General features: G+C 56.7%; 1 protein-coding gene across 3 annotated transcripts in view; it reads left to right on the forward strand.

Annotated features, from left to right (window-relative positions):
* The window catches only part of KCTD1 (potassium channel tetramerization domain containing 1), a 68,648-nt gene that overhangs the window by 449 nt on the left and 42,233 nt on the right, over positions 1 to 25,966 (forward strand). Inside the window, exon 1 of one of the 3 annotated variants that reach the window (XM_081097436.1) lies at positions 687 to 1,737. The exons of 1 other annotated variant lie outside the window; for it this stretch is intronic. In XM_081097436.1, the coding sequence (XP_080953562.1) occupies positions 871 to 1,737 (867 nt within the window). In that variant the 5' untranslated portion in view covers positions 687 to 870. Of the gene's footprint in view, positions 1 to 686; positions 1,738 to 18,290; positions 18,335 to 25,966 lie in introns of those variants that run through there. One more of the 3 variants, XM_081097438.1, reaches the window with a different exon arrangement.

Below are 25,966 nucleotides of genomic sequence, written 5' to 3' on the forward strand. Positions count from 1 at the left end.
GGGGAGCGGGGCGAGGGCGAGCGCGGGGCGCGGGGTCGCGGGCGCCGCCGCGGCCGCCCGCACGACTGCAGCGCGGGCGAGGAGGAGGAGGAGGAGGAGGAGGAGGAGGAAGAGGAGGACGAGATCCAGGAGGTGCAGATAACGGGGGACGAGGAGGAGGAGGACGCAGGCGGGGGGCTGGAGGAGGACGAGGAGGAGGAGGAGGAGATGGGGCTGGACTGGGATGCGCGCCTGGAGCCCGAGGACTCGGCCGGGGAGGAGCTGGAGCCGGAGCCGGAGCCGGTCCGTAGGATCGATATGGACCAGGGCGCCGCGCTGGAGCCCGAGGCGCCGCCGCGGCTGCTGCCGGCCCGCGCTCGCGGCGCGCCTCCCGGGGACGGCGCGGAGCTGGACCCCGACGGGCTGCAGCGCCCCGAGCGGGCCCGGCTGAGCGAGAACACCCGGCTGGCCACCCGCTACGCCGTGCGCATCTTCCGGGAGTACCTGAGCGAGAAGGCGCAGAGCCCGGACTTCGAGACCATGGACAAGGGGGCGCTGTGCCGCGTGCTGCGCTCCTTCTACGCCGAGGCGCGCTCCAAGAGCGGCCAGCTCTACAGCAAGTCGTCGCTCATCAGCATCCGCAGCTCCCTCAACCGCTACCTCAACGAGCCGCCCTACTGCCGCACGCTCGACCTCACCAAGGACCCCGAGCTGCGCAGCGCCAACCTGACGCTGGCCGCCGTCATCCGCAAGCTGGAGGAGCAGGGCGCGGGGCCCGTGGTGCAGAAGCAGGCCATCACGCGCGCCGACCTGCGCAAGCTCTACACCTCCAGCGTCTTCGGCGCCGGCACGCCCTTCGGGCTGCTCAACAAGGTCTGGTTCGAGACGTGCATGTACTTCTGCACGCGCGGCCGCGAGAACCAGCGCGAGCTGGAGGAGGACTCCTTCGGGCTGGCCATGGACGAGGACGGCCGCAAGTTCGTCTACTTCAAGTCCCTCGGGCCCTACCACAAGTCGCGCTCGTCGTCCTGGAGCAAGAAGCGCGCGGAGAGCAGCGACGAGGAGAACCTGCCGCGCATGTACGAGACGGGCACCGAGTTCTGCCCCTACGCCAGCTTCGTCAAGTACCTGTCCAAGCGCAACCCGCTGTGCAAGGCGTTCTTCCAGCGGCCGCGGGACCACTGCAGCGAGGGCGACGTGACCTGGTACGAGAACAAAGCCATCGGCAAGAACTTGCTGGGCACCCGCATGCAGATGCTCTCCAAGGCGGCCAAGCTCTCCAAGACCTACACCAACCATTGCATCGGCGCCGTCTCCATCGCCACGCTCAATAGCATCGCGGGCATCGGCACCAAACTGGGCTCGCCCGCCCTGCAGGGCTGCTACGCCGAGGCTCTGAACGGGGCGGCCCGCCACCACTCCCACCACCCCCCGGCGCCTCCCTCCCACCACCACCGCCCCCAGCCGCCCGCGCTGGGGAACACCTACGTCCTCCCCAAAGACAGCCTGGGCGCGCCCGACGTGAAACCCGAGGCTGCGCCCAAGCGCGCCCTGTACGAGTCGGTGTTTGCGCCGGGGGAACTCTGCGGCCCCTCTTCGCCCAAAAGACTCTGCCTCCGGCCCTCGGAGCCCGCGGACGCGGCGGTGGTGGTGGTTTCCGTGAAACACGACCCCCTGCCTCTTCCTCCCGAAGCCAATGGGCACAGAAGCACCAGTTCTCCCACCATAGTTCCACCTGCTATTGTTTCCCCTGCCCAGGTAACCGAGCTAAACTCTGTGCATGCATGTTTTTTCCGTGTGGCCGGGAGGCTAACTTGTGGCCATGCGGGTCTGGGTTGGAGCAAGTTTGAAAAAGTAGCAGATATGCGGGATCCCGTTGGTTTCGCCCTGAGGAGCTTAACTCTGGGCGCTTTTCAGGGAAGTTCGCCATGGCCTTAATAATTACCCCAACCAACCATCACAGCTGCGCTTCAAAGTTAGCAGAACAAAAGGGTGAGCGCGCCCACAGCCTCTCATTGAAGGCAGGGGTTCTAAGGCCAGGAATGCGGGGTACTGCACGTAAACGTAGACTATATTTGCATAAAGGAATCATTAAAATACTCTATTGCATATTCACCATAACTTATGAAGTTCGGGCACCAGTTATAAATTATGAGAAAGCAAGCGTGCCAAGCCCACTTCCTGTAAGGAGGCGGGAGTGGAGGGCCTGGCCGCTCCGTGCCAGTAGCATGTAGTTGAATGTAAAGTGACGTGTGCGGTGTCATTAACATAAACTGAGGTCACGGCTGAAGTTACTATTAGATGGAAAGGAGACCTGCCCCAGCAGCCAGGCTCTGCCCCGAACATGGGCCCTGTGGTGCCCGGCACTGGGGCACGCAAGGAAGGGTCGTGGCCCAAAAGCTGAGCCACCTCGGGCAAGTCGGCTCACCTCTCTGGGCTTCGGTGTCCTCCTCAAAGATCAGGGCAGTGTTTTTTGTTTGTTTGTTTGGTTTGCTTTTTTATAGCAAAGGTGGAGATTGATTGAAGAACAAGTACAGATTCCCACGTGGGAGGGGGAGGGCGTCCCCCAGGGCAGCGTTTTAACACTGAAGTTATTAATTCTACGCAGCACCACGTTCTAGGTGGAGGCTTCTGGTCTTGAGGTTTTCCCTGGTGGAATCTATGCGCATGATTAAAGTGGCCTTTATCTGGGAGACTCCTCTCTCCCAGCCAGACCCCGGAGGGCCCTGGGGCCGGGCGGCTCTGCAGGCCGGAGCAGCCACCAGAGGTTTCACAGCTGTGCCCTCCCTGCCAGGGAGCAGAGTGGAATCCGGGCTGTGCGTCTGCAAGTGCAGTGCAGGCCCTTCAGGGAACAGATGTCAGGTACCTCTGCGCTTTTTCCGAAGTGGAAATTCCAGTTCTGGACAAACTGACCCTTTCAAACATTTACCAGCTAATCAGCGAGCCTCAAGGCCAGCTGAGAAAGGCTGTGAGCGATCGTATAAACACCCAAGTTCTCGAAACTCTGCGAGGCTGTGGGCTCTGGGTCTTCCTCTCTGTACTCCTGGTGTGTGGAGCGCGTTTCTGACAGGCCCGGAGGTTGGCTTAGGGCAGGGGTGGGGAACCTTTCTTTCTGCCAAGGACCACTCGGCTATTTATAACGTCATTCGCGGGCCATACAGAATTATCAGCTCAGAAATGAGCCTGCTATATTTGGTCAAACATTTAATGAACTGCCCCTAATGCCTTGGCAGGGCCAGACCGAAGGATTTCTCAGGCCTTATATGGCCCGCGGGCCCATGTTCCCTACCCCTGTTTTAAGGAGGATTTTTTTCTCTTTGGAGAATTTGGGTTTGCTTTTTCTTTGAAAGCAAAAATGAATGTTCATATTCTTCTACTAAAGTGAAAACCCTTAAAACGTCCTGGTTCCGAATAGCATCTGGTTAAGAGTTAGAAGCCTACGAGAGTTTAGTACAGTGCATGTCTGCTCGGAATAATAACGACACAGTTCGTCTCCCGGCGTCTGTCTGCTGGCTTCCTGACACCCGTGTCATTACAGAATCATGACCTCAGACCCCGGCGATTCGCCGGGTTTGTGTAGCTGCTTCCTTTTGTTTGAAGGAGTGGGGTCTGTCGCAGTCCTTTATTTTAACCGGGTGAGACACATCCGTTCTCTCAACCTGAAGACTAATTCCTCTCTTTTTTTTCTTGAGTTGCCGGTTAGCTCCCAAGTTAAGTATGAATGTGAGTGTCCACATATTGGTTATGCCCTTACCGTGGCTCTGGAACTAAGTCCCCTGTAGTTAAAAATGCGACTAAAAGTTGTTCTCTCCGCACATAGTTAACAGTCAGCTTCTCACTGACGTTGGAGCCAGCTTTTAGAAATCAGCAGTAAGAAATGTACAGGCACGCTGCAGTAAGCACCAGAGAACTCGCTGTAGGAAGCCCGAGTATTCTAAGTCTAAAACCAATGTTTCCGCAAAAAGCTGAGCTTAAACTCTTCCTGCGCCTGTTTATTAAAACCACTGTCGTGGTTGAGGTCCAGGGCATTTCCTGGGATTGATGACTGGCCCAAGGCATAGCTCCAGGTGGCCATCTCCTCCGGCTGGCACAGATCCCCGGGGAATTCCATGTGCCCGTCCCGGTCCAGTCCTCGGTACTTAATTATCAACACGGCTGTCTGACCTCACTCCTGACGGGACCCCGAGTGCTGTGTCCCCGAAGTCCACTGGTGCCCATGCTATTCTGGACTCTCGCTAATGCCGGCACACCCTGGTGCTGTAGTTCCCTTCTAACATTGTGAGCTTCTCAAAAAAATGAAGAGCCTGTTACTTTTCAGGGGTGGGGCCCCTTTTTTTCTGCCAAGGGCCATTTGGATAGTTAAAAGATCATTCGAGGGCCATCCGAAGTCATCAACTTAAAATGAGCCAGCTGTACTTGGTCAACCATTTCGTTAACTCCCCCTAATGTCTCGGCAGGGCCAGCCCAAAGGATTTCATGGGCCTTATGCGGCCCGCAGGCCGGGCGTCCCCCACCGCTGCATTTAAATGCATTGACTCTTTTTATTAGGACATTAATAAGCGAGTTGGTTATGGGACTGGCTGGAAAATGAATGCGCTTGAGGATTAACGAAGATGGAGTTTGTGATTTTTACTCCTGTGAAGTGCCTGGGTTTTGTTTTTCTTTGGGGGGGGGGCGGTGTGATGGTTGCTCTAACTGATTCGCTCTTTAACTCTTCCTCTTGAATGGCTGTGTTCAACGTCAGGAGTAGGTTTAGTTCCCTTTTCCCCCACGAGCTGCTGTCATCTCAGATGGTCCGGTTATTGGTGCAACTTCCCAGCTCCCAGGTGGCGACCACGTGGTGCCTCTTCCAAGGTTTATCCGGCCTCTTCTGCATCCTCCTGGCTGGTCTCTGCATCTTCTTAGCATTTTCCCCGCCTCGGAGAACAGTCCTTCGGTTTAGAGAGATGACAGAGATTTCCAGCGTTGGTCTTTATAACTTCACTTACACAACTGTAGAATACCAATAGGAGCTGAGGTTTTAAATATCGTCGTGCTGTTGCCTAAGTGTGTATATAGACTGTGCCTCTCTCCAGGACCAAACAAAAAATGTGAACATGAGCTCCCTGAAATGCACTGGGGAGCATTCGTCAGCCTGTGACAAAGCTGCAAGTCAGTTGCACTCACTTGACCCTAACCCAGATTATTTCCAGAAATACTTTTAAGGAATTCCGAAAGTGGAAAGTCTATTAGTGGAAAGATTCCGGAGTCGGCGGAGCATGTCCGCTGCTGCTGTTTCATTGTCTTCAGTGGGGGCCAGAGTTGTCCTCACTGTTTCCGAGCTGGAAACTGGAGCGGCCCCCCTGTGGGGCGTGCATCCCTCCCGCCCTCGCCTCGAGAAGCCAGCGCTGGTTGCACTGGGAGGCCGGCTCACTCAGGTCCAGGTGCTGCGCTGTGGGAGGGAAAGGCGCTTCCATCTATTCCTGTGACAGTTTTATTTTGCATTTGAAAGTAGGCAGGAGGGATACTCATTTCTACTTAAAGATGGATCACACGCTCCCCCTGCCTCCCATGAAAAGATGGATACAGCTGGGCTGGTGTGGCTCAGTGGTTGAGCCTCGACCTACAAATGGGGAGGTCACGGTTTGATTCCTGGTACCCGGGTTGCAGACTCGATCCCCAGGAGGGGGCATGCAGGAGGCAGCCGATCAATGATTCTCTGTCATCATTGATGTGTGTCTCTCCCTTCCTCTCTGAAATCAATAAAAATGTATTTTAAATATATATGTCTATATATATACTTAAAAAAAAAGATGGATACAGACTTTTATAAATGTGGAAGGAGTAGTGTGTTTAACAGCTGTAACTAGTGTGAGAACTTTTTTTACAGTGATTATCTGGAGCTTATTAGGATAACTGCTCTGTTTAAAACGGATATTTTCCTGATTTTTATTTATTTAAAATATATTTTTATTGACTTTTTTAGAGAGGGAGGAAGGGAGAGGGACAGCGAGAGAAAAACATCATTGATCAGGAGTGGGCAGCCCACCAGGGATAGAGCCTGCAACCCAGGCATGTGCCCTGACCTGGAACCGAACCAGCGACCTCTTGGTTCCTGGGTCGACGCTCAACCACGGAGCCACGCTGGCCGGGCCCTGATTTTTGAAATGGTAATTTGTGGCCACACTTCTTCTTCTGCTGCAGGAATGTTTGCTCTGCTTTATGGAAAGTTCACGTTGGTGGAGAAACTAAATTCACTAACATTAAGTATGTAACTTCATCCATTCATTCGGGAGGCAGTTACTGAGCATCTGCTAACCTGACTCTTGTACTAGGGATCTCTATAAATTCTCTATTTCAAGTAGTCTCATTGGCAAGGTTTTGGCCTCATTACATATTAAAACTAGATAAAAATAAAGAAAGTTAACAGGTAATGTTTTACAACAGTCATTTTGGGGGGGAAATCTGTACCTTCACTCTTGCTTATTGCAATCTGTACTCAGGTGTATTATTTTAAATTGATATAAACCCACATCTGTGTCAGCTCACTATTAAATCCCATCCAAGAAATAGAAAAAGTATTTGCTGCCAGAGGAGAAAGGAAATCCCGTTGATCTGAGTCCCATGTCACCCTGATTTGAAAATCTGGCTCCCCTAACAAATGACAAACCAAAGGTCCTTCATTCTCTCGGCCTTGCAAACGGACCTGAAGCCTGAAGAACCCTTCTTCCCGCAGGGCTGCCGGCTCGGTGAGGAAGGAGGCGAAAATGCGCTCCCTGGAGGGCTGACAGATTTAAGAGAGAATCAGGTAGTGCTTTCTGGGAAAAAAGGAAAGGAATTTGGAAAGGAATGCGGACGGATGGCAGAGATAAATGTTGCTTGTGAGTAATCCACTTACCAAATTAGAATGTCAGGACCAGTTGGGCAGATTGTAATCATCAATGCCTCCTCGTTCTACTCCTGTCTCCTGTCCGGTTGACCCAGGGGACTCAGGTGTGTGTCCCCCCCCCCTCCCCCCCCACCCCCCCCCCGTTTCATCCACACCTTCCTCTCCCAGCACAGCGGCTGCGATCTCTAGAGGTCAGCAGAGTGGCTCCCTCCGGCAGTTTTGAGGTCACCGTCCCATCCTCTCACCGATTCTGTGGTTACGAAGTAGATAGAGTGTCATCGTTACTAATGGCCCAGAGGTACCGTCGGCTTTAAAGTGGTCCACCTGCCGGCAGCCTCCGCGTCGCCTGGGAGCTTATCGGTCATGGAGGATCTCGCCAATCTGTTCCCCCGAATCAAGTTTTAACAAGATTCCCAGGTGATCTGTGTGCACAGAACATCTTGATGAGCAGTGGTCTGTGGTCTGTCACCTCAGCCTCACACAGCCCTGCAAGGAGTGATGGTCATTATTCCCATTTAGCAGAGGAGGCGACCAAGGGGAACGGGTGTTGGCTAACTTGCTCAAGGTCTAGGAACTAGTAGGCAACTGTGGCAGGCATGTCTGATCCGAGTCTCTGCTTTTGAATCCATGGTTTGTTGATTCTAAGGTTCTTATCACCTGTTCAAATAAAAGAGCCCAGTAAGGAAAAGGTGATACAACAGATTCGTATCACTGCCTTACCTGTTTTTCTAGCACAACGTGAGCAGAGAAAACTTGTTAAGACACAGGGAAAGCCCAGCCGGTGTGGGTCGGTGGTTGAGCGTCGAACTATGAACCAGGAGGGCACGGTTTGATTCCCGGTCAGGGCACAGGCCTGGGTTGTGGGCTTGATCCCCAGTGTGGGGCATGCAGGAGGAAGCCGATAAGTGATTCTCTCCCATCATTGATGTTTCTGTCTCTAAGTATATTTAATTTAAAAAAACACACACAGAGTAAAATTAAAAAGCAGAAAACAGAATAGAATATAATTGACCCTTGAACAATGGGGGGAGCGGGTCAGGGGCGTCTCTCCCCCCCTCGTCCCCCCTCCACAACCAGAAATTCATGAGTGACTTTTGACTCTCCAAAACACTTCACTACTAATGGCCAGCTGTTGACTGGAAGCCTTACTTATGCCAGTGGTCGGCAAACGCATTAGTCAACCGAGCCAAATACCAACAGTACAACGATTGAAATTTCTTTTGAGAGCCAAATTTCTTAAACTTAAACTATATAGGTAGGTACATTGTTATTAACTTAACTAGGGTACTCCTAAGGCTTAGGAAGAGCCACACTCAAGGGGCCACAGAGCCGCAGTTTGCTGACCATGGATAGGCGGTCGATTAACGCATGCTTTGTATGTTGCATGTGTTATGTACGATGAAGTAAGCTAGAGAAGAGAACATGTGAGTAAGGAAGCCATAAGAGGAGGTACATTTACAGTCGTGATTGGAAACAGTCCTCACGGAAGTGGGCCCCACGGTCCAGCCCGAGCTGTTGGAGGGTCCGTGGTGTTCCCGGTGTTGGGCCCGTTCCCGACGGGCTGTGTGCGGCCCCGGGCCTCGCTGGGCCTGGGCACTGTACCCGCCGCTACTGAGAGGCCGTGTCTCATCGCGGTCAAGAGCAGGCCAGACCCCGGCCAGACCTCAGTCGGCCCCGAGCCTCCCTGGGCCCCAGCGGCCCTCGGTCAGGTGGGGACAGAGGCGAGGCCTGCGGCCTGTGGTCCTCAGGGCGTAATGAGTTGTGATTTGAAAAGCGCGTGAACCGTTTTCTATCCCGTTGCTGTCTTTGCACAGAGTGTTTTCCGTTGGAAGAACAGCTGGTCTGATGCGCGAGCCCTGGTCCCGGTCTTCCTTCTCTGTGACTCTCTGGTCCTTCTTCCGGGGCGTCCATGTTCTCCTAATACAGTGGTCGGCAAACCGCGGCTCGCGAGCCACATGCGGCTCTTTGGCCCCTTGAGTGTGGCTCCTCCACAAAATACCACGTGCGGGCGCGCACGTACAGTGGGTTTGAAACTTCGTGGCCCGTGCGCAGAAGTCGGTTTTCGGCCTGGCCGAGTCTATTTTGAAGAAGTGGCGTTAGAAGAAGTGGGGGTACGTTCGCTGAGGTTGACCCCTCAGATTGAGGACGTTTTTAGCAAAGGCCAGCTTAGGAGTACCCTAATGAAGTTAATAACGATGTACCTACCTCTATAGTTTAAGTTTAAAACATTTGGCTCTCAAAAGAAATTTCAATTGTTGTACTATTGATATTTGGCTCTGTTGACTGATGAGTTTGCCGACCACTGTCCTAATAGATGGGGACTCCCAGGGGCCCCAGGCCCCCTCTCACTGTACCTCAGAAAGCCCGCCCTGTGGGTGCTTCATTTACCCCAAATCTCTTGTCCTCGCCTCTGCTTTTCTCTAAGGTTTGCATGTGCCCAGGCCCAGGCGGGGTTCCTCCGCACCCGCCTCTGGGCTCCTGCTTCTCCTCGGAGCCTGGGCACATTCCACGTGCCGTGGGGCGTGGGGCGGAGGGAGGCCCCGTGGCCATAGCTGCTGCCCCAACACCAGCGGGCTCACAACAGTCACATCAGAATGAAATCAGCAGCTTTTCACAAAAGATTAGCTTTTATCTGGGATGGTTTGGGACTAAGGGAGCAGCCATAATACTGGGGTCTTAAAACATCGCGACAGATGTTACCGCAATAACTTTGGTGAATTCTAATGTCCATATTCTAGGAGTAGGGCCTGGATTTCGCGAGACCCTGTGTTACGGTATTTGTAGCTCCCTGAGGCATCCTTGGGCTGTAATTCTCCAATTCTTGACTTTGTCTTGGAGATTATATAAGGCAACAGGCGTTCCACTCAGAGTTGGTGTGTACTAATATGTGCTTTGAACAGACTGCAGAGTCCGGGGAACTGGTTGGCGCTTGAGCAGCATTGCTGACCACGGAACCCCCTTATGACTCGGCGTGGCCTCTCACGAAACAGAAATGATTGACAGGACGCTGCAGGATTCCTTCCCTCCAGTTTAGCTTGCCCTCCGAATTGTCACAGTATTCAGCCACTGCAGTCCTAATGGGATAACTTCGTGGGCTTTTCATGTGATTAGTTAATAATTAATCACTTTAATTAATAATGCTACTGATTTTATTAAGGCAGCTTCTCTGGAATGTCATTTTCTACTTTGTGACACTCTTTCTGACAGAAACCACATTGTAGACTTTCCATATTCCATCTTGAACAAATGCCTCATGGTTTTCTACTCTAGAAGAAAAGAGGCTTGCAGACTATCTGGCTCTCGTGGATTGGAGGTAGCAGTTTAAAAACATGTTGCTGCAGAAGCACGCAGACATACATACAAGTATAATAAGATTATTAGGGAGCTGATCATACCAGCTTCACGGTGTTCATTCACATGCTAATATTGTATAATTAACAGTGGGAGATCCACGGTGCTGGTGATTTCACTGTCTTCCCGATTGTTTTATGAGGGAAGGGGGGATGGGAGAGTTCCAGGGGCGGGTCTCGAGTTATTTTTGAACAGGGTCCTGGACTCAGGTTCTGTTCCCGGCATTTACCCATTATCTCAAGGGAGGGACTTGAGAACCGCCGCTGGGGTGTGAGTGACCAAGGGGGGCGGGGGGGTCCAGGGGAAGGAGACCGCCCTGCGGAAACCTCTGGCCGGAGGTCCGTTTCTAAAGGCTGGTGTTGAGCACCTGCCGGGCGCCAGGGGGGGGGTGGGGGCAAGGAGGACGTGAGAGGTGTTCAGAGAGGGCCCTGCAGAAATCGCAGGGGCACTGGGCGCCGTCGGAGAGGAAGGAGAGGACCTCGCCCCGTAACGCTGCGCACAGGTGCACCCAGAGGCTCCCGGTGTGCGTTCCCGCCTAAGAAACGGGACCGCGTGGCCCCGCCCAGCCACACGTCCACACCTCGGCGTGTGCACAGAGAGCGTGGAAGTGGAAGCATAGCTCTCGCCTGTCAGCAGCGTCCGCCTTTCCTGGCTCTCACCCGGAGACGGGAAGCCTGCGTGCACGAGGGGTCCCAGCCCGCTGGCCGCCCGGCCCCGACGCCGCAGGGGTGGCTGCGCTGCTGACTTCAGATTGAGTCCTGGGCCGCGGCCCAAAGAGGCCGCAACGGTGCGGGGCCATCGCCTTTAATCGTAGGCCCGGGATGCCGAGCGCCGGCCTCGGTCCCAGCACTGCCGTCACACCTGCCTGGGGACCGTGCTCTGAGCGGCAGGTTCCTACGGCACCCGGGAGTCGTGCTTCACAGTCCACAGACCTTTCCCTGCGTGATTTCCTGCTAAGGAAGCTCTGCAGGGGCTGGGCAGGTGGAAGGCGGGACACGGATACAGGCCTCGGGGTTGGGGCTGGAGGAGGTGGATGGAGGGACACGGATACAGGCCTGGGGCTGGGCCTGGGGCAGGTGGATGGAGGAACACGGATACAGGACTAGGAGAGGTGGGTGGAGGGACACGGATACAGGCCTGGGGCTGGGACTAGGAGAGGTGAATGGAGGGACATGGATACAGGCCTGGGGGAGGTGGATGATGGGACACAGACACAGGCCTGGGGCTGGGACTAGGAGAGGTGGATGGAGGGACACAGATACAGGCCTGGGGCTGGGACTAGGAGAGGTGGATGGAGGGACACAGATACAGGCCTGGGGCAGGGGCTGGGGCAGGTGGATGGATGGACACAATACAGGCCTGGGGCAGGGGCTGGGAGATGGAGCGACACAGACACAGGCCTGGGGCTGGGACTAGGAGAGGTGGATGATGGGACACAGATACAGGCCTGGGGCTGGGACTAGGAGAGGTGGATGGAGGGACACAGGTACAGGCCTGGGGGAGGTGGATGATGGGACACAGATACAGGCCTGGGGCAGGGGCTGGGAGAGGATGATGATTGGACATGGATACAGGCCTGGGGCAGGGGCTGGGGGAGGTGGATGATGGGACACAGATACAGGCCTGGGGCAAGGGCTGGGGGAGGTGGATGATGGGACACAGATACAGGCCTGGGGCAAGGGCTGGGGGAGGTGGATGATGGGACACAGATACAGGCCTGGGGCAAGGGCTGGGGGAGGTGGATGATGGGACACAGATACAGGCCTGGGGCAAGGGCTGGGGGAGGTGGATGATGGGACACGGATACAGGCCTGGGGCAGGTAGATGATGGGACACGGATACAGGCCTGGGGCAGGGGCTGGGGCAGGTGGATGATGGGACACAGATACAGGCCTGGGGCAGGTAGATGATGGGACACGGATACAGGCCTGGGGCAGGGGCTGGGGGAGGTGGATGATGGGACACAGATACAGGCCTGGGGCAGGGGCTGGGGCAGGTGGATGATGGGACACAGATACAGGCCTGGGGCTGGGACTAGGAGAGGTGGATGGAGGGACACAGGTACAGGCCTCATCCTTGGAGACTCGCTGACAGTCTTGTCGGGGAGGCAGACAAGCGCCCCGAGCGTAAACCCTGACGGGAGGGGGTGGGGAGCCCGTGGTGCTCTGTGCACAGCGGAGCGGAGTGAGGGCGGAGGACGGACTGAGCTTCCCGCCCAGGACGGGAGCCAGCGCCCTGAGGCTGAGCCGCTTCCAGTCCGCCTGCTGCCGAGGAGCAGTCAGGCTCCAGGGCCGGCCGGGCCCTCGGCCCGCTCAGCTGTCCCCAGAAGATGGGGAAGCCCGGCCCTGGCTTTCCGAGAATGAGGGGGACGTGGGTTTGCGTTTCAGGACAGAAGAGGGACTGTCTCGCTCAGGGTGGCAGCGTGGCCCAGCCTTCCAGGGGTCCGCACTCGCTCTGGACGGAGGTGGCTGAACGCTGTCATCATTTAGGTTCTTCTAAGGCAGTGGTTCTCCACCTTCTGGCCCTTTAAATACAGTTCCTCATGTGGTGACCCAGCCATCAAATTATGTTTGTTGCTACTTCATCACTGTCATGTTGCTACTGTGATGAATCGTCATGTAAATATCTGATATGCAGGATGGTCTTAGGCGACCCGTGTGGAAGGGTCGTTCCACCCCAAAGGGGTCACGACCCACAGGTTGAGAACCGCTGCTCTAATATGAAGCCCTGTTCCGGGCACCCTCCCTGGGGTGGCCAAGTGCTGACCCCGGGCCCTGGGCTGGCCTCTGGGCGTAGGTGGCGGCCCCTGGTCTGGCCTCTGGGCGCAGGTGGCGGCCCCTGGTCTGGGCGCAGGCGGCGGCCCCTGGTCTGGGTGCAGGTGGTGGCCCCTGGTCTGGCCTATGGGCGCAGGTGGCGGCCCCTGGTCTGGGCGCAGGTGGCGGCCCCTGGTCTGGGTGCAGGTGGCGGCCCCTGGTCTGGGTGCAGGTGGCGGCCCCTGGTCTGGGTGCAGGTGGTGGCCCCTGGTCTGGCCTCTGGGCGCAGGTGGCGGCCCCTGGTCTGGGTGCAGGTGGCGGCCCCTGGTCTGGGTGCAGGTGGCGGCCCCTGGTCTGGCCTCTGGGCGCAGGTGGCAGCCCCTGGTCTGGCCTCTGGGCACAGGTGGCAGCCTCTGGTCTAGGCGCAGGCGGCGGCCCCTGGTCTGGGTGCAGGTGGCGGCCCCTGGTCTGGGTGCAGGTGGCGGCCCCTGGTCTGGCCTCTGGGCGCAGGTGGCAGCCTCTGGTCTGGGTGCAGGTGGCGGCCCCTGGTCTGGCCTCTGGGCGCAGGTGGCGGCCCCTGGTCTGGGCGCAGGCGGCGGCCCCTGGTCTGGGTGCAGGTGGCGGCCCCTGGTCTGGCCTCTGGGCGCAGGTGGCGGCCCCTGGTCTGGCCTCTGGGCGCAGGTGGCGGCCCCTGGTCTGGGTGCAGGTGGCGGCCCCTGGTCTGGCCTCTGGGCGCAGGTGGCAGCCCCTGGTCTGGGCGCAGGCGGCGGCCCCTGGTCTGGGCGCAGGTGGCAGCCCCTGGTCTGGGCGCAGGCGGCGGCCCCTGGTCTGGGCGCAGGTGGCAGCCCCTGGTCTGGGCGCAGGCGGCGGCCCCTGGTCTGGCCTCTGGGCGCAGGTGGCGGCCCCTGGTCTGGGTGCAGGTGGCGGCCCCTGGTCTGGCCTCTGGGCGCAGGTGGCAGCCCCTGGTCTGGGCGCAGGCGGCGGCCCCTGGTCTGGGCGCAGGTGGCAGCCCCTGGTCTGGGCGCAGGCGGCGGCCCCTGGTCTGGGCGCAGGTGGCATTCCCTGGTCTGGGCGCAGGCGGCGGCCCCTGGTCTGGATGCAGGTGGCGCCCCCTGGTCTGGGTGCAGGTGGCGGCCCCTGGTCTGGCCTCTGGGCGCAGGTGGCGGCCTCTGGTCTGGGCGCAGGCGACGGCCCCTGGTCTGGGCGCAGGTGGCAGCCTCTGGTCTGGGCGCAGGTGGCAGCCCCTGGTCTGACCTCTGGGCGCAGGCGGCGGCCCCTGGTCTGGCCTCTGGGCGCAGGCGGCGGCCCCTGGTCTGGCCTCTGGGCGCAGGCGGCGGCCCCTGGTCTGGGCGCAGGTGGCAGCCCCTGGTCTGGGTGCAGGTGGCAGCCCCTGGTCTGGGCGCAGGCGGCGGCCCCTGGTCTGGCCTCTGGGCGCAGGCGGCGGCCCCTGGTCTGGGCGCAGGCGGCGGCCCCTGGTCTGGGCGCAGGCGGCGGCCCGTCCTCGGTCCCTCCCTGGCTGCTGTGTGATGGAGGACATGCTCCCAGGGTCCTTGTCCTTTCCCCGCCCCGGGGCCCTTAAAGGAAAAGGGAACCAGTGCCAGCGCAGGGCTCCGACTGGTTAAAAGCACCATAGAAAGGCCGGTGAAGCGCCCGCAAAGGGGAGCGTTTACTACACGAAGTAAATTTGTGCCCCCCCCCCCCGGCCCCTGGAGGCTCCGCAGGCTGCTGGGCAGGCCTTGCCCAGGCACCAGGGCCTCCCGGAGCCACTGGCCCCTGGGGAGTGACAGGCCTGGAGGCAACACCAGGGACATCTGAGCCAAAGGGAAGCCAAGGACCGGCAGCAGGAAGGCGAGGCCGGGGGTGCGGCTGAGGCAGCGCAGTGTCGGGGGGCGTGGGGAGCAGAGCCCCGGGAGCTCTCGCCGCGGGCCGTGGTGTGGGCGGTCACTCAGCTTCGCGTTGGCAGGTGGACGGGGGGACCCCGCCCTGTGGTCGGTGAGTGCTCGGGGACTGGTGACTTCTTACAAACCGTTTCTGTTGTGAGAGATGGTGAAGCGAGGGAAAGCAGAGGGTCATAAACAGCTCACAGCAGAGCCCCCATTTTCTCTTTTCAAGCTAAGACCCCCAAATTCACAACATTTTTATAAACACAGGCGAAGGAATGGACATGTGTAAAGACATCAGTAGGAAATCTCACATCTATGGGAGGAAGAAAATAATGGTCAAAAGGCAAAGAATAAAAACTGAAGTTTAGAGAAAAATGCATATTAAATTCTAAGCCCCCCCCCCCCCTTGGAGCCCGTGTGTCACTCACTAAATAGGGGAATAAAATATCCTCAGTTGTATCATGAAGAGGATAATTTATACCCTATATGAATGTTGAAAGGATTAATTTTGGGCTAATGAGTAGATTTTAAACAGAAAAAGTTGAAATGACATAAGTATTCATGTCTTCAGAGTTCAACAAAAGTATCCATGCCATTAAAAAATACACAATGTGATTTTTTTTTTCTGATGATCAACAATGGAATTGATCTCTTTATTTATAATGTTCATTAGAATGTTGTGATACCAGTACACCTCCACATTTCTAGGTGTCCTTGAATAAGCAGATATCTTAATGATCTGGAATCCACAACGAGGATCTTCTAAGCATCTATCATCGAAAGCAATGCATGTGAGCGGGTTATAAGTGACAGGGTTTTCTTTTTTCAATAAATAGTTTTTAGAACAGGCTCATGGCCACTTGACAACCAGGGAAGATCTTATCCGGATGCAATAAAGAACGCGGAACTTTCCGGCAATGTCCTGCCTCAGACAGTGGTGCTCTGTTTGGTGCTGATGCGAGAGAGATTACGTCGTTCTCTTCACTCTCTCTGCCTGCTCGACAGATAAAATACTGTTTGACTGATAGAAATCACTGGATAGTTGACCTGTTAGTCTGACTTGCAGCCCACGTGTTCAGAGATGAGGTCAGTCAGGAGCATGTGCGTTATGAAGTAGGAACGGAAATTAGATTATTAGCCTCCAACGTGTTGCTTGGTGTCGGGGCTACACGCCTCATCCCTGAAGCATGGCTCCCTCCGGCATGCCAGCAGCTAACACAGATGGTTGGGGAGGGGAGAAGCGCGCCCCCCTTTTGCCTTTCTGTAGTTCTCACAGGCTGGACTGGTAATGAAGTCATAAAATTAACACAAGCCTAGATTAACAGGAGGGAAGACAGTTTAATAATGCGCTCACGGGGGAATAACCGTATAGGATGCTCAGATCATATAACATGTGGCTCAAAGAAATGGGAGAACTGGTCACCTCTGAAAACTTTTTAGACAAGTAAGCGATCCATGGGGGGGAAATTGACAGCACAGAGAAAGCCGGTGCTCACTGGACAGGAATCGAGGCCAGGTTTATGGGTGCCCTTCAGGGAGGAGTTTAAGCAAAGAGGCCATCAGCTCTGACTGCAGAGACTGACGGGGGAGGGAAGGTGCCCTCCGGCACAGGCTGCTGGTCAAGTGCCTTGAATTCAAAGGCATCGGCCTGCTGTTGTGGGATATTTGGGGGTGGCCTGTCGTGGGCCCCAGCACAGTAACCTGTGACTGTGCACCCTCCGTGTACACGATCCCGTCTAATCCCCATACAGTCTTGTCGGCTGGAGAGAGTGAGTCGCCTGCCCCAGGAAGCACAGTTAGCGACAATGGCAACAGAGTCCCAGGTTTCTCCCGCGCCCACTCATTCAACCGGCATCTATGGAGCACCTACGATGTGCTGGCCACTGGTGGCCCAGCCTGGAACACAGCAAAGTTCTCATTTCTCACCGACTTGGCCTTCAAGTGGGAGCGACACACACTCAAACTAACCACAGTGTCGATAGAACAGACGGAAGTGCCCGGCGGGTGTGGCTCAGTGGCTGAGCATCGACCTAGGAACCAGGAGGTCAGGGTTCGATTCCCGGTCAGGGCACGTGCCGGGGTGCAGGCTCGATCCCCAGTGGGGGGCGTGCGAGAGGCAGCCGACCCATGATGATTGATGTTTCTATCTCTCTCTCCCGTTCCCTCCCTCTCTGAAATCAATAAGAATTAAAAATAAAAAGACTGAAGGACTAGGTGGCGCCTCCCCCCTGACCTGCAGCCTCCTCCTGGTCAGTGGGCGCCCCACGCGATCGCTGTGCCCGTGACCCCAGTGAGGCTCGGCGGGACCCTCAGCCGCTGGAGCCGTGACCGGCCCCTCTGCTCTTCTGACCAAGGGGCGGCTTTGGGATGCGCCCCTGGGCCGCAGCGGGTCCTGATGGAAAGGCTGGGGGGGGGGTGAGTAAGGATAGAAGGGCGCTGGCTCCGTTCCTTCCATAGGGACTCGGAGTGGCTGACACCTGAGCCCTCACCTGGGCAGGCGGGCGAGGTCCTGGGCAGAGATGGAGTCGCAGGGCCTGGCCCAGAGGCGGACAGGCCTCCGTTCCCAGGCCCCCGTCTTTCTGGTCTCCTCAGTGCTGGGTGTGTCACCGGCAGACGGGGTTCATTGATTCTCGGCCTGATGCTGCCCGAGGGAGCGGAGGTACCGAGGTCTCCCCCACAAACACGCCCCCTGAAGAGGCCGGGAAGGTGTTGGTGGAATCCAAGGAAAATATTAACAAAGGGGGCACTTGTTTGTGAAACGCTCAGCCCGTGTTTGTGATGCTGAAGAAGCGAGATTAGCAGTGAGAGTGAGCGGCTGAGTCTCCCTGAAAGCGAGTCCTGTCCTCCCCGGGGCTGGGGGCGAAGTCACCGACACCCCTCCCCAGCCGCCCCGTCGGCTGCCGCAGGGGCCCCCGGGAGACCTGTAGAGCCCCTCTGCCCTAAACTCCTGGCAAAAATGTCTGCAAATCAGCTTTCGACAAATCAAATATTTGTAAATGAGGCGGCAGCCTTTACACGGAGGGAGATTCTGTGTTTAGAGCCCTGTTTGTCGTTGATACGCTATCAGCGCAGCCTGTTTAAACTTAACACGCTTGGTATGCTCGCAGGGTCTGCTGCCGTTTCTACTGGAATTTCTATGTTTTAAGGATGCGTATATGTTTGTGTATGTGACCATATGTATATATGTTTATATGTATGTGTGCATATATACACACACCGTATCTTTTACAATAGTTGACTCACTGTGATGTATAAAGTAATGAATCTGACTCAATGTATTTCAACCTGCGATTGAAACTTTCTAATTGATTTCGGGCTGTTTTATCTTTTCTAAAAATAATTTTTGAATTTTTTTCAATTACAGTTGCCCCACACATCTTAGTTTCAGGTGGCAGCGTGGTGAGCAGACGTTGGTACAGCTTGCAAAGCGATTCTGTTTCGTCTTTTATTTCCATAAGCAGAACCGCCCTTCAGACAAGCACGGCGGAGTGTTTCTGAGGGTGAGACTGTGTTCGTGACTTTCATTCATTCTGTCCTTTACGAGAGTCCGTTCTTGGGACGTTGCCCCTTTTGCCGTTGCTTTGCTTGTATATGTTTATACACACACACACATAAACGTATATACATATGATCACATATATACAAACATTACGCATATGCCTGGGAGAGAATGCAAATATTTTATAATAACTTTCTAAAAATATGTTTATTGATTTCAGAGAGGCAGGGAGAGAGAGACTGAAACATCAGTGATGAGAGAGAATCATTGACCAGCTGCCTCCTGCACGCCCCACACTGGAGATCAAGCCCGCAACCCGGGCATGTGCCCTTGGCCACAGTCGAACCCGGGACCTTCCAGTCCGCAGGCCGATGACGCTCTATCCACTGAGCCAAACCGGCCAGGGCTATAATAATATTTTAAGGTTGATTTATCGTCTTTGCCTGCTTAGCCCTGAGCAGAAAGGCTCTAAGTATTTAGCCTTCATTTGAAAAAATGAAAACAAATTTTTTAGATGTCAGGGTTAGAAATGAAATCTCCAATAGCACATATGGGGGAGGGGGGAGCCACTTTGCTTAAATCTTTGTTGCACACCCACTGTGTGCCTGGTACGGTGCTGAGCCCTGAAGGGTCGGATGATGGAGACTAAGCCACGTTCTCCACTGTGTCCCAGCTTAACGTGTTCTCTTGTGTTGATGCCCAGCACGCAGTGGGAGTCACACCTACGCCCACGTAGGTCACCAGCCTCGTCAAACGCGGATGGTAGCAGAGCCCTCCTAGAGCAGGTGTGGGTCCGGCTGGCAGGTGTGCCCTCGGGGCAAGGGGGCAGGGTGAGGATGGGCTCGCCTGGGTCACCAGGCCTGGGCTTCAGCCCCTCTGTGCTTCAGGTCCAGGCCAGCATTCCTCGCCTCCCTCCCGCAAGCCCACTCCGGCTTCTTTCCTTCCTCCTCCCCTGGAACCCTGGCTCCTCCTCCCTCTCTCCTTGGCTCACCCTCCAGCCCCTCCACCCTTCCCGGAGGTCCGCACTGATGCCAGAGTCACCAGCGTGAGCACTTGCTCCATTACAGGATCAGCGTGCGCTGTGGGGTTTCCCGGGGAAGGAGCCGGCCTCAGGGGGCCGCTGTTGTACTGACTGTTGGGGTTCAGGGCAGAGGTCCTTCGCTGTGTCTGTCTGGCTCTGCCGTCCCGCCGTCTGCCTTGGTCCTGTGATGACTTGGCCTCTTCTCGCTCTCCTGTGTGAACTGTGTGCACGTGAGGACACGGCATTCATCAGCGGTTCTCCACCTTCCGGCCCTTTAAACACAGTCCTCATGCTGTGACCCAACCATAAAATTATTCTCGTGGCTACTTCATCACTGTCATGTTGCTACTGTGATGAGTCGTCATGTAAATGTCTGATATGCAGGATGGTCTTAGGCGACCCCTGTGAAAGGGCCGTTCGACCGCCAAGGGGGTCTCGACCCACAGGTTGAGAACCGCTGGCTTACACGCATGAGAAATAGCAGCGACTTGTCACTCGCCGGCCTCACTGGCCTGAGGTTTGATCGTGGGCTCCGGCGCCGGGGACTGTCCAGCTTTGCCCCGGAGCCGGGCTCACGGCGGAGCAGCGCTGCTGGGGAACTTCCGTGGGTGCTGGTTTAAGCTCAGCCTCCGTGGGTTCATTTTCTTTGAAACCTGAAAAATACGCCGCGCGAGGGCACGGACAGCCGGGGGGATGGGGCCCGCCTGTCTGCTTCCTCAGCCCCTGCTCCTCCCGCTGCTTCTCCTGGGCCCTGGCTGTGTTCTCGCTTCAAGGCCTGCGGGCGCCCGTCTGAGAGGCGCAGGCGGAAGGCAGTGCGGGCGCCAAGAGGGACGGACACGGGCGTGGCTCTTCCGGACCGTCCCAGAGCAGAGGCTGTCCCATCAGTAGGCAGACACCGCGTGTCGAATGTTCCAGAACAGAGAGGCCAGGGAGGAGGGGAGACCCTGCCGGCCCGCTGGGCCTCACCGCCTGGCCTGGGCACTTGGGGGGCCTTTCGCAGGGGAGGGTGGGGGCGGCGAGTTGGTTTTTTTAGACGTTCCCTCCCGTGGAGATGTGGCCCAGGTTGCAGAGCAGCTGCAGCGGTTCTCAACCTGTGGGTCACGGCCCCTTGGGGGTCGAACGCCCCGTTCACAGGGGTCGCCTAAGACCATCGGAAAACACATCTATAATTACATGTTGTTTTGTGATTAATCACTATGCTTTATTTATGTTCAATTTGTGACAATGAAATTGGGGTCACCACAACATGAGGAGCTGTATTAAAGGGTCGCGGCGTTAGGAAGGTTGAGAACCACTGCGCTAGAGCGAGGGTGGGGGCATGGTGTCTGGGGTCTAAGGAGGCAGCTGTGGGCGGGAGGGAGTGGGACCCACAGGATGTGGGCATGGATGTCGGGGTAGGGGTGGGAGGGGCTCTGACAGTGGACGGGGTGAAGGGGGTGCTGCTTAGAAAGGGGCCGCGGGGGGTGGGGGGTGGGGGGTGCACGGGGCACCGGAACGTTCCGCTTCGGAGAGGCTGAGGGTGGGAGTTCCCAGTTGACAGCTGATCACTGAAGGGGGTTTTGCTTAGAAGTCGTGGCGGAAGACTGGATGAGGACCCCGAGAAGCGAGCATGTTCGCAGGCAGCAGCTGAGTGCTGGCAGGGCCGGGCGAGAGGGGTGGGACGGGGCACATAGGGGGTGCAGGGGATGGGACCAGGGAGTGGGTGTTTGGGGGATGCAATGTCGGTGCCCTGACTCCGGGCACTGCGTGTTGTAACATTCCCACGGCTCCCCTCTGCCCTCTAAGTCAGTGGTTCTCAACCTGTGGGTCGCGACCCCTTTGGCGGTCAATGACCCTTTCACAGGGGTCGCCTAAGACCATCCTGCACATCAGATGTTTACATGACGATTCATCACAGTAGCAACATGACAGTGATGAAGTAGCAACGAAAATGACTTTATGGTTGGGGGTCACCACAACATGAGGAGCTGTGTTTAAAGGGCCAGAAGGTTGAGAACCACTGCTCTAGTGTTCCCTGCTCCCCTTTAAGCATTTCACCAGAAGCTCTGCCTCCAGACCTCCGACCTCCGTGGGGGATAGAAGCAAAGGCAGAGGCCCCTGACCTGGGCCTCCCCTGGGAGGAGTCTGGTGTCCCTTTCTGCCCCCGGGGCCCAGGAGGGGACGCTGGGGCTTCTGTGGGTGATCAGCCACGTTCCAGACCACAGGACTTCAGGGCCTCACCACGACAGACACGGGAAGGCGGTTTCGGGGTGGAAGCGCGAGGGTTCAGGGCTCTGCTGTTTACCCATCTCCCCTTTATACAGAAAACAGGAGCTTTAAAGCAGGGGTGGGGAACCGCCGGCCAAGGGCCAGGTCATTCCAGGCCACGCAGCATTATCCACTTAGAAGCCAGCTGCTCTGTGGGTCAGACGTCAACCAGCTCCCCTAATGCCTCGGCAGGGCCAGACCACGGGACCTCAGGGCCTGATGCCGGGCCCGCGGGCCGGAGGCTCCCCGCCCTGTGAGCAGCGAGGCCAGGCTTTTGTTCGAGGAGGACGTGTTGTGGCTCCAACAAACAGCTCTGAAGGGCTGGTGTGGTTGGTGCCTTGGATATTTTTAAATTTAAAAACTGTTTTCTAGTTTAACACGGGAACATGCTACCGTTTAAAAATACGCCATAAAAATAACCTTGCCTCCTCCGCCTCTCGGTCCCCTGTCCCTCCCCGGAGACAGCCAGTGCTTCCTTCGGAATTCCTGCGAATCAGACGTCAGTGTGCGGCTTCGGGCGTGTCGCGTGCACCCCATCTGGGCTCTGAGAGGCGGTTTTCTTAGGTGTGCGGGTGCATGGCGGTTGCTCAAAGGTCTGGGAAGAGTCAGACCAGGTGGGAGAGGGTGGGAGGTGCCGCGGGACATGGAGTCCTGACCGGGAGTGAGCTTGGGACTCGCGTCCATCGTGGAAACCACGGCCCAGGAACACGTAAAGTCACACCCCGGTTACCTGGCGCTCGCTCTGCCTGCAGAGGCAGGGCCGCTGGGAATAGGACTGGAAGCCACGGGTGCCTGTGGCTCCTTCACTGGCCCCGCGGGCGGTGTGGTCCACCAGGCGGTGGGCAGCGGCCCCTGGCCACAGGTGAGGTTCAGCATCCATCCAGTTGTCGGGTGAGCACCTCGCCCCCAGGCGGGGAGAGGGGTCACCCGGGCATTGGCCACCTTACCCCCAGGCGGGGAGAGGGGTCACCCGGGCATTGGCCACCTCACCCCCAGGCGGGGAGAGGGGTCACCCGGGCATTGGCCACCTCGCCCCCAGGCGGGGAGAGGGGTCACTGGGCATTGGCGTTGGCATTAGAAGCCACTCTGGTTACAGTGGAGAAGCTCCTGAGCTGGCACCCCTCCCCGCCCTGTGGGCAGGGCCCCTCTGAAACCCCCAGCCCCTGCCCCAACCCTGCCCACGCCCTACCTCTCGTCTCGGCCTCGGTGCACACCTTGCACAGGCGCGGGCGGCGGCTCCAGCCGTGCTCTTAGCTGGGCGGCCGGCGAGGGAGCTCGGACCGCAGCCCCGGGGGCTCAGTGGTGCCGGGAGAGTCCAGCCCGACACCTCCGCCCCAGGCCGCAGATGTGTTCCCGCGGCCGGACGCTCTTCTGAAAGGAGCATGGCGTCCTCAGGCGCCGGGGCCGCCGCTGTTTCTCCAGATGGAGTCACTGTGTCTCATAATAGGAGGGCGTCCACCGGGCCACTCGGGGTTCGCCGTAGCTTTAGTTCTTCGGACAGTAACATCCTGCCGTGTGCACTGCGCACGCATGTTCCTTACAGCAGCCCTTTGAGAGAGTAAAACATGGGTCCTTATCCACATATTAATCGTAGATGCAGAAATCGGTCTCCTGCACACCCCCTCCTGGGGATCGAGTCCCTAACCGGGGCACCGAGCATGTCCTAGGGCATGAGCCCTGACCGGAGGGAACCGGGAGCTGGTGCGTGGATCGACGCTGGGACACTAAGCCCCCTTTTCATCAGGGCACCGGCCATGCTGGCCGAGGGCCCCCCTGCTCCCGTGTGGCCTCCTCTCGACCACACCCGCCACACCCTGTTCCCATACGGTCACAGTCTGAGGTGTGGGAGCCAGGACTTTAACGGATGGGTATTTGGGGGACGCAGTTCACCCCACGACTGCAATACAGTGGGTCGGTCCCAGTGAGAACATGCAAGAGAAAAGATGTGGCCGTACATACAGCGGTGACATTTGGTGCTTGCTTGTTTTTTTCTTAGAACGACTTGATTTTCAATCATCTACACAACAAAACGCAGCCATTGTAAGTGCAGTTAAGCGAGTTTTGACACATCTGTGTGCCTATGTAACCATCGCCCCGCTCCAGATGTAGATCCCTCCCATCTCTCCCAGCTTTCCCCCGTCCCTCCCACCCCACGCCCAGCCCAGGGCACCTGCCACTGCGGATCAGGGTGCGTGTATCTCCTGCAGCATTTCATACGCGTGAAATTGCACAGTGTCTGCATTCTGTGCTGGCGTTTTTGCTTGTCTGCTTTTAAAGCGAGCTGTTAACCCACGGGAATCTCGTGCAGAAGTTTTTAGGAACTATACGCCCAGCCCTTAGAATTCCGTAGTTAGAGCATAACTTTGTCAGGTCTTTTAAAACATTCTTATGATTTCCTTCTATGCCGTGGCCCTGTATTAGACACCTCCTACCCCCATTAAATCCGCAGGTGGGCCGTCCTCCGAGCAGTTATTTTAGCTTTGGTGGGGCTTCTAGTTCCAACTTGTCCTCTTTTCCTCATCCCGTACCCTTCACATCACCCTTGAAATGTGTGATGAAGGCCCGTTTGTGTGTTGTGTGGACATTCGCCTCAAACTAAACCTCCAAATCATCTTCGCCTCGATCTTGAAGAGGGAGTCGTGTAGGCGTCCGTGGCGATGAAAACGCAAGACTTACAGCCAGTGGCCTTTCCGGGCCCCCGAGGTCTTTGTTGTGGATTCTTAGCAAATGCTACTCGCCGTCAATAATTCAGGGGCTATCGTCTGACTCCATTCAGTGCTGCAGGCTGCCCGGGCTCCGGTGCCCTCTGGGGAGGCTGCGGGAGAAGTCGCCAGGCACACGGGTGCCTTGGAGCAGAGACCGCCCGCGGCCCAGCTGTGGGCTCCGAGCAGCCCCCGAGTCGCCCGGAGGCTCCGTTTCTTTTGGGAAACTCCACTGACCAGCTCTTCTCCTCGATGCATTTGCTGCTCCTCACCACAGCATCAGTGCGCAGATTCCGCCACGGAGCTGCTAGCGCGGGTCTGACCCTGTGTCCCCGGCGGACGCGCATTCGTTTCGTTCCGCGCACTGTGGGACTTGACCTTGAGGACGCGCTCATGCTGATGAGGAGGGTGCGCTGAGCAGGCCGCTGCTGGCGCTGCCCCGTGAGGACGGAGTGGCGTTGGTTTGGATCTTCCCGACACGTTATTCAACTAAGAGTGACACGTGGCAGTTGGCACCAGAGATAAAGACTTCCGCCTCGAACAGCCCCATCTCGCGCCACAGCCGTGACTTTCACATTGGGAGTCTGCTGCTTTCTTACCTCTTCCCATCTCCTTTATGACCGTCCAGCTAGATTCCGTCAGCACTCCCCAGCGGGAGAAGGCGTCAGCACTGATGAAGCTGGTTAACGTTTAATTTCCGTACGCCAACTGCAGCGACTGGATAGCGAGTACGTTTGTGGCAGGTGAAGTGACCCCAGTGATGGAATTGATTCTGAGTCTTCGTTTATATAAACAGTCGAGTGAGTATTCAGACCCCGGTCATCTCCCAATGGCGATAAACAGCCCAGGAAGTCAGTGCCCTTATTAAGAACGTCACTGGGTCTCCTTTCAGGTCAGGATGCCCGTCGGAGGCCCGGGCCTTTTCACATGGAAGGTTTAGATGTCTTTGTGTTCCAGCAGAAGGCCTGTCCGTGAAACACTGGACTGGCCTAGAAACAAGGCATTGCCGTCTGAGCGTCCCTCCTACCTGAGTTCCCCTCTGGCGCTGTGTCCTACGTCAGACCTGCAGGAAGGAGGGCGCTCATCCTTCTGACGGCACCTCCATCCACGAGGGAGGTCTGAGAGCAGGGGCCAGGCCATCGTTAGAGGGAGGAGTTCCTGAAGTTCTGTTAAAAACACTGCTTGAGCCCGGCTGGAGCGGCTCAGTGGTGAGCATCGACCTGTGAACCAGGAGGTGACGGTTCGATTCCCGGTCAGGGCACAGGCCTGGGTTGCAGGCTCCTTCCCCAGTGTGAGGCGTGCAGGAGGCAGCTGATCCATGAGTGTCTCTCATCATGGATGTTTCTATCCTCCTCTTCCTCTCCTTCCTCTCTGAAATCAGTAAAAATATATGTTTTTTTAAAAACACACAAAATACCATGTGTAAGACTTAACATAGTTGTGAAAGTTTGGCAGATTACTCACTGTCTTCATTGAGATAGAAGCTGTGCAGTGTAAACAGATTAGAGAATAAAGTACGAGCAGGGAAAATGTATTTACTGCTTATTATTTTCGGTGATTAGTAATAGCAGAAGTTATGGATACACACGTAGATCAGATAACGTGTGTCGTCTTTTCTCGGCGGTAAAGGTAATACTTCAGAGTTGAAGTTGCTGGGTACAGT

Source organism: Myotis nattereri (assembly GCF_964212035.1).
Source record: "Myotis nattereri genome assembly, chromosome: 8".
Lineage (NCBI taxonomy): Eukaryota > Metazoa > Chordata > Mammalia > Chiroptera > Vespertilionidae > Myotis > Myotis nattereri.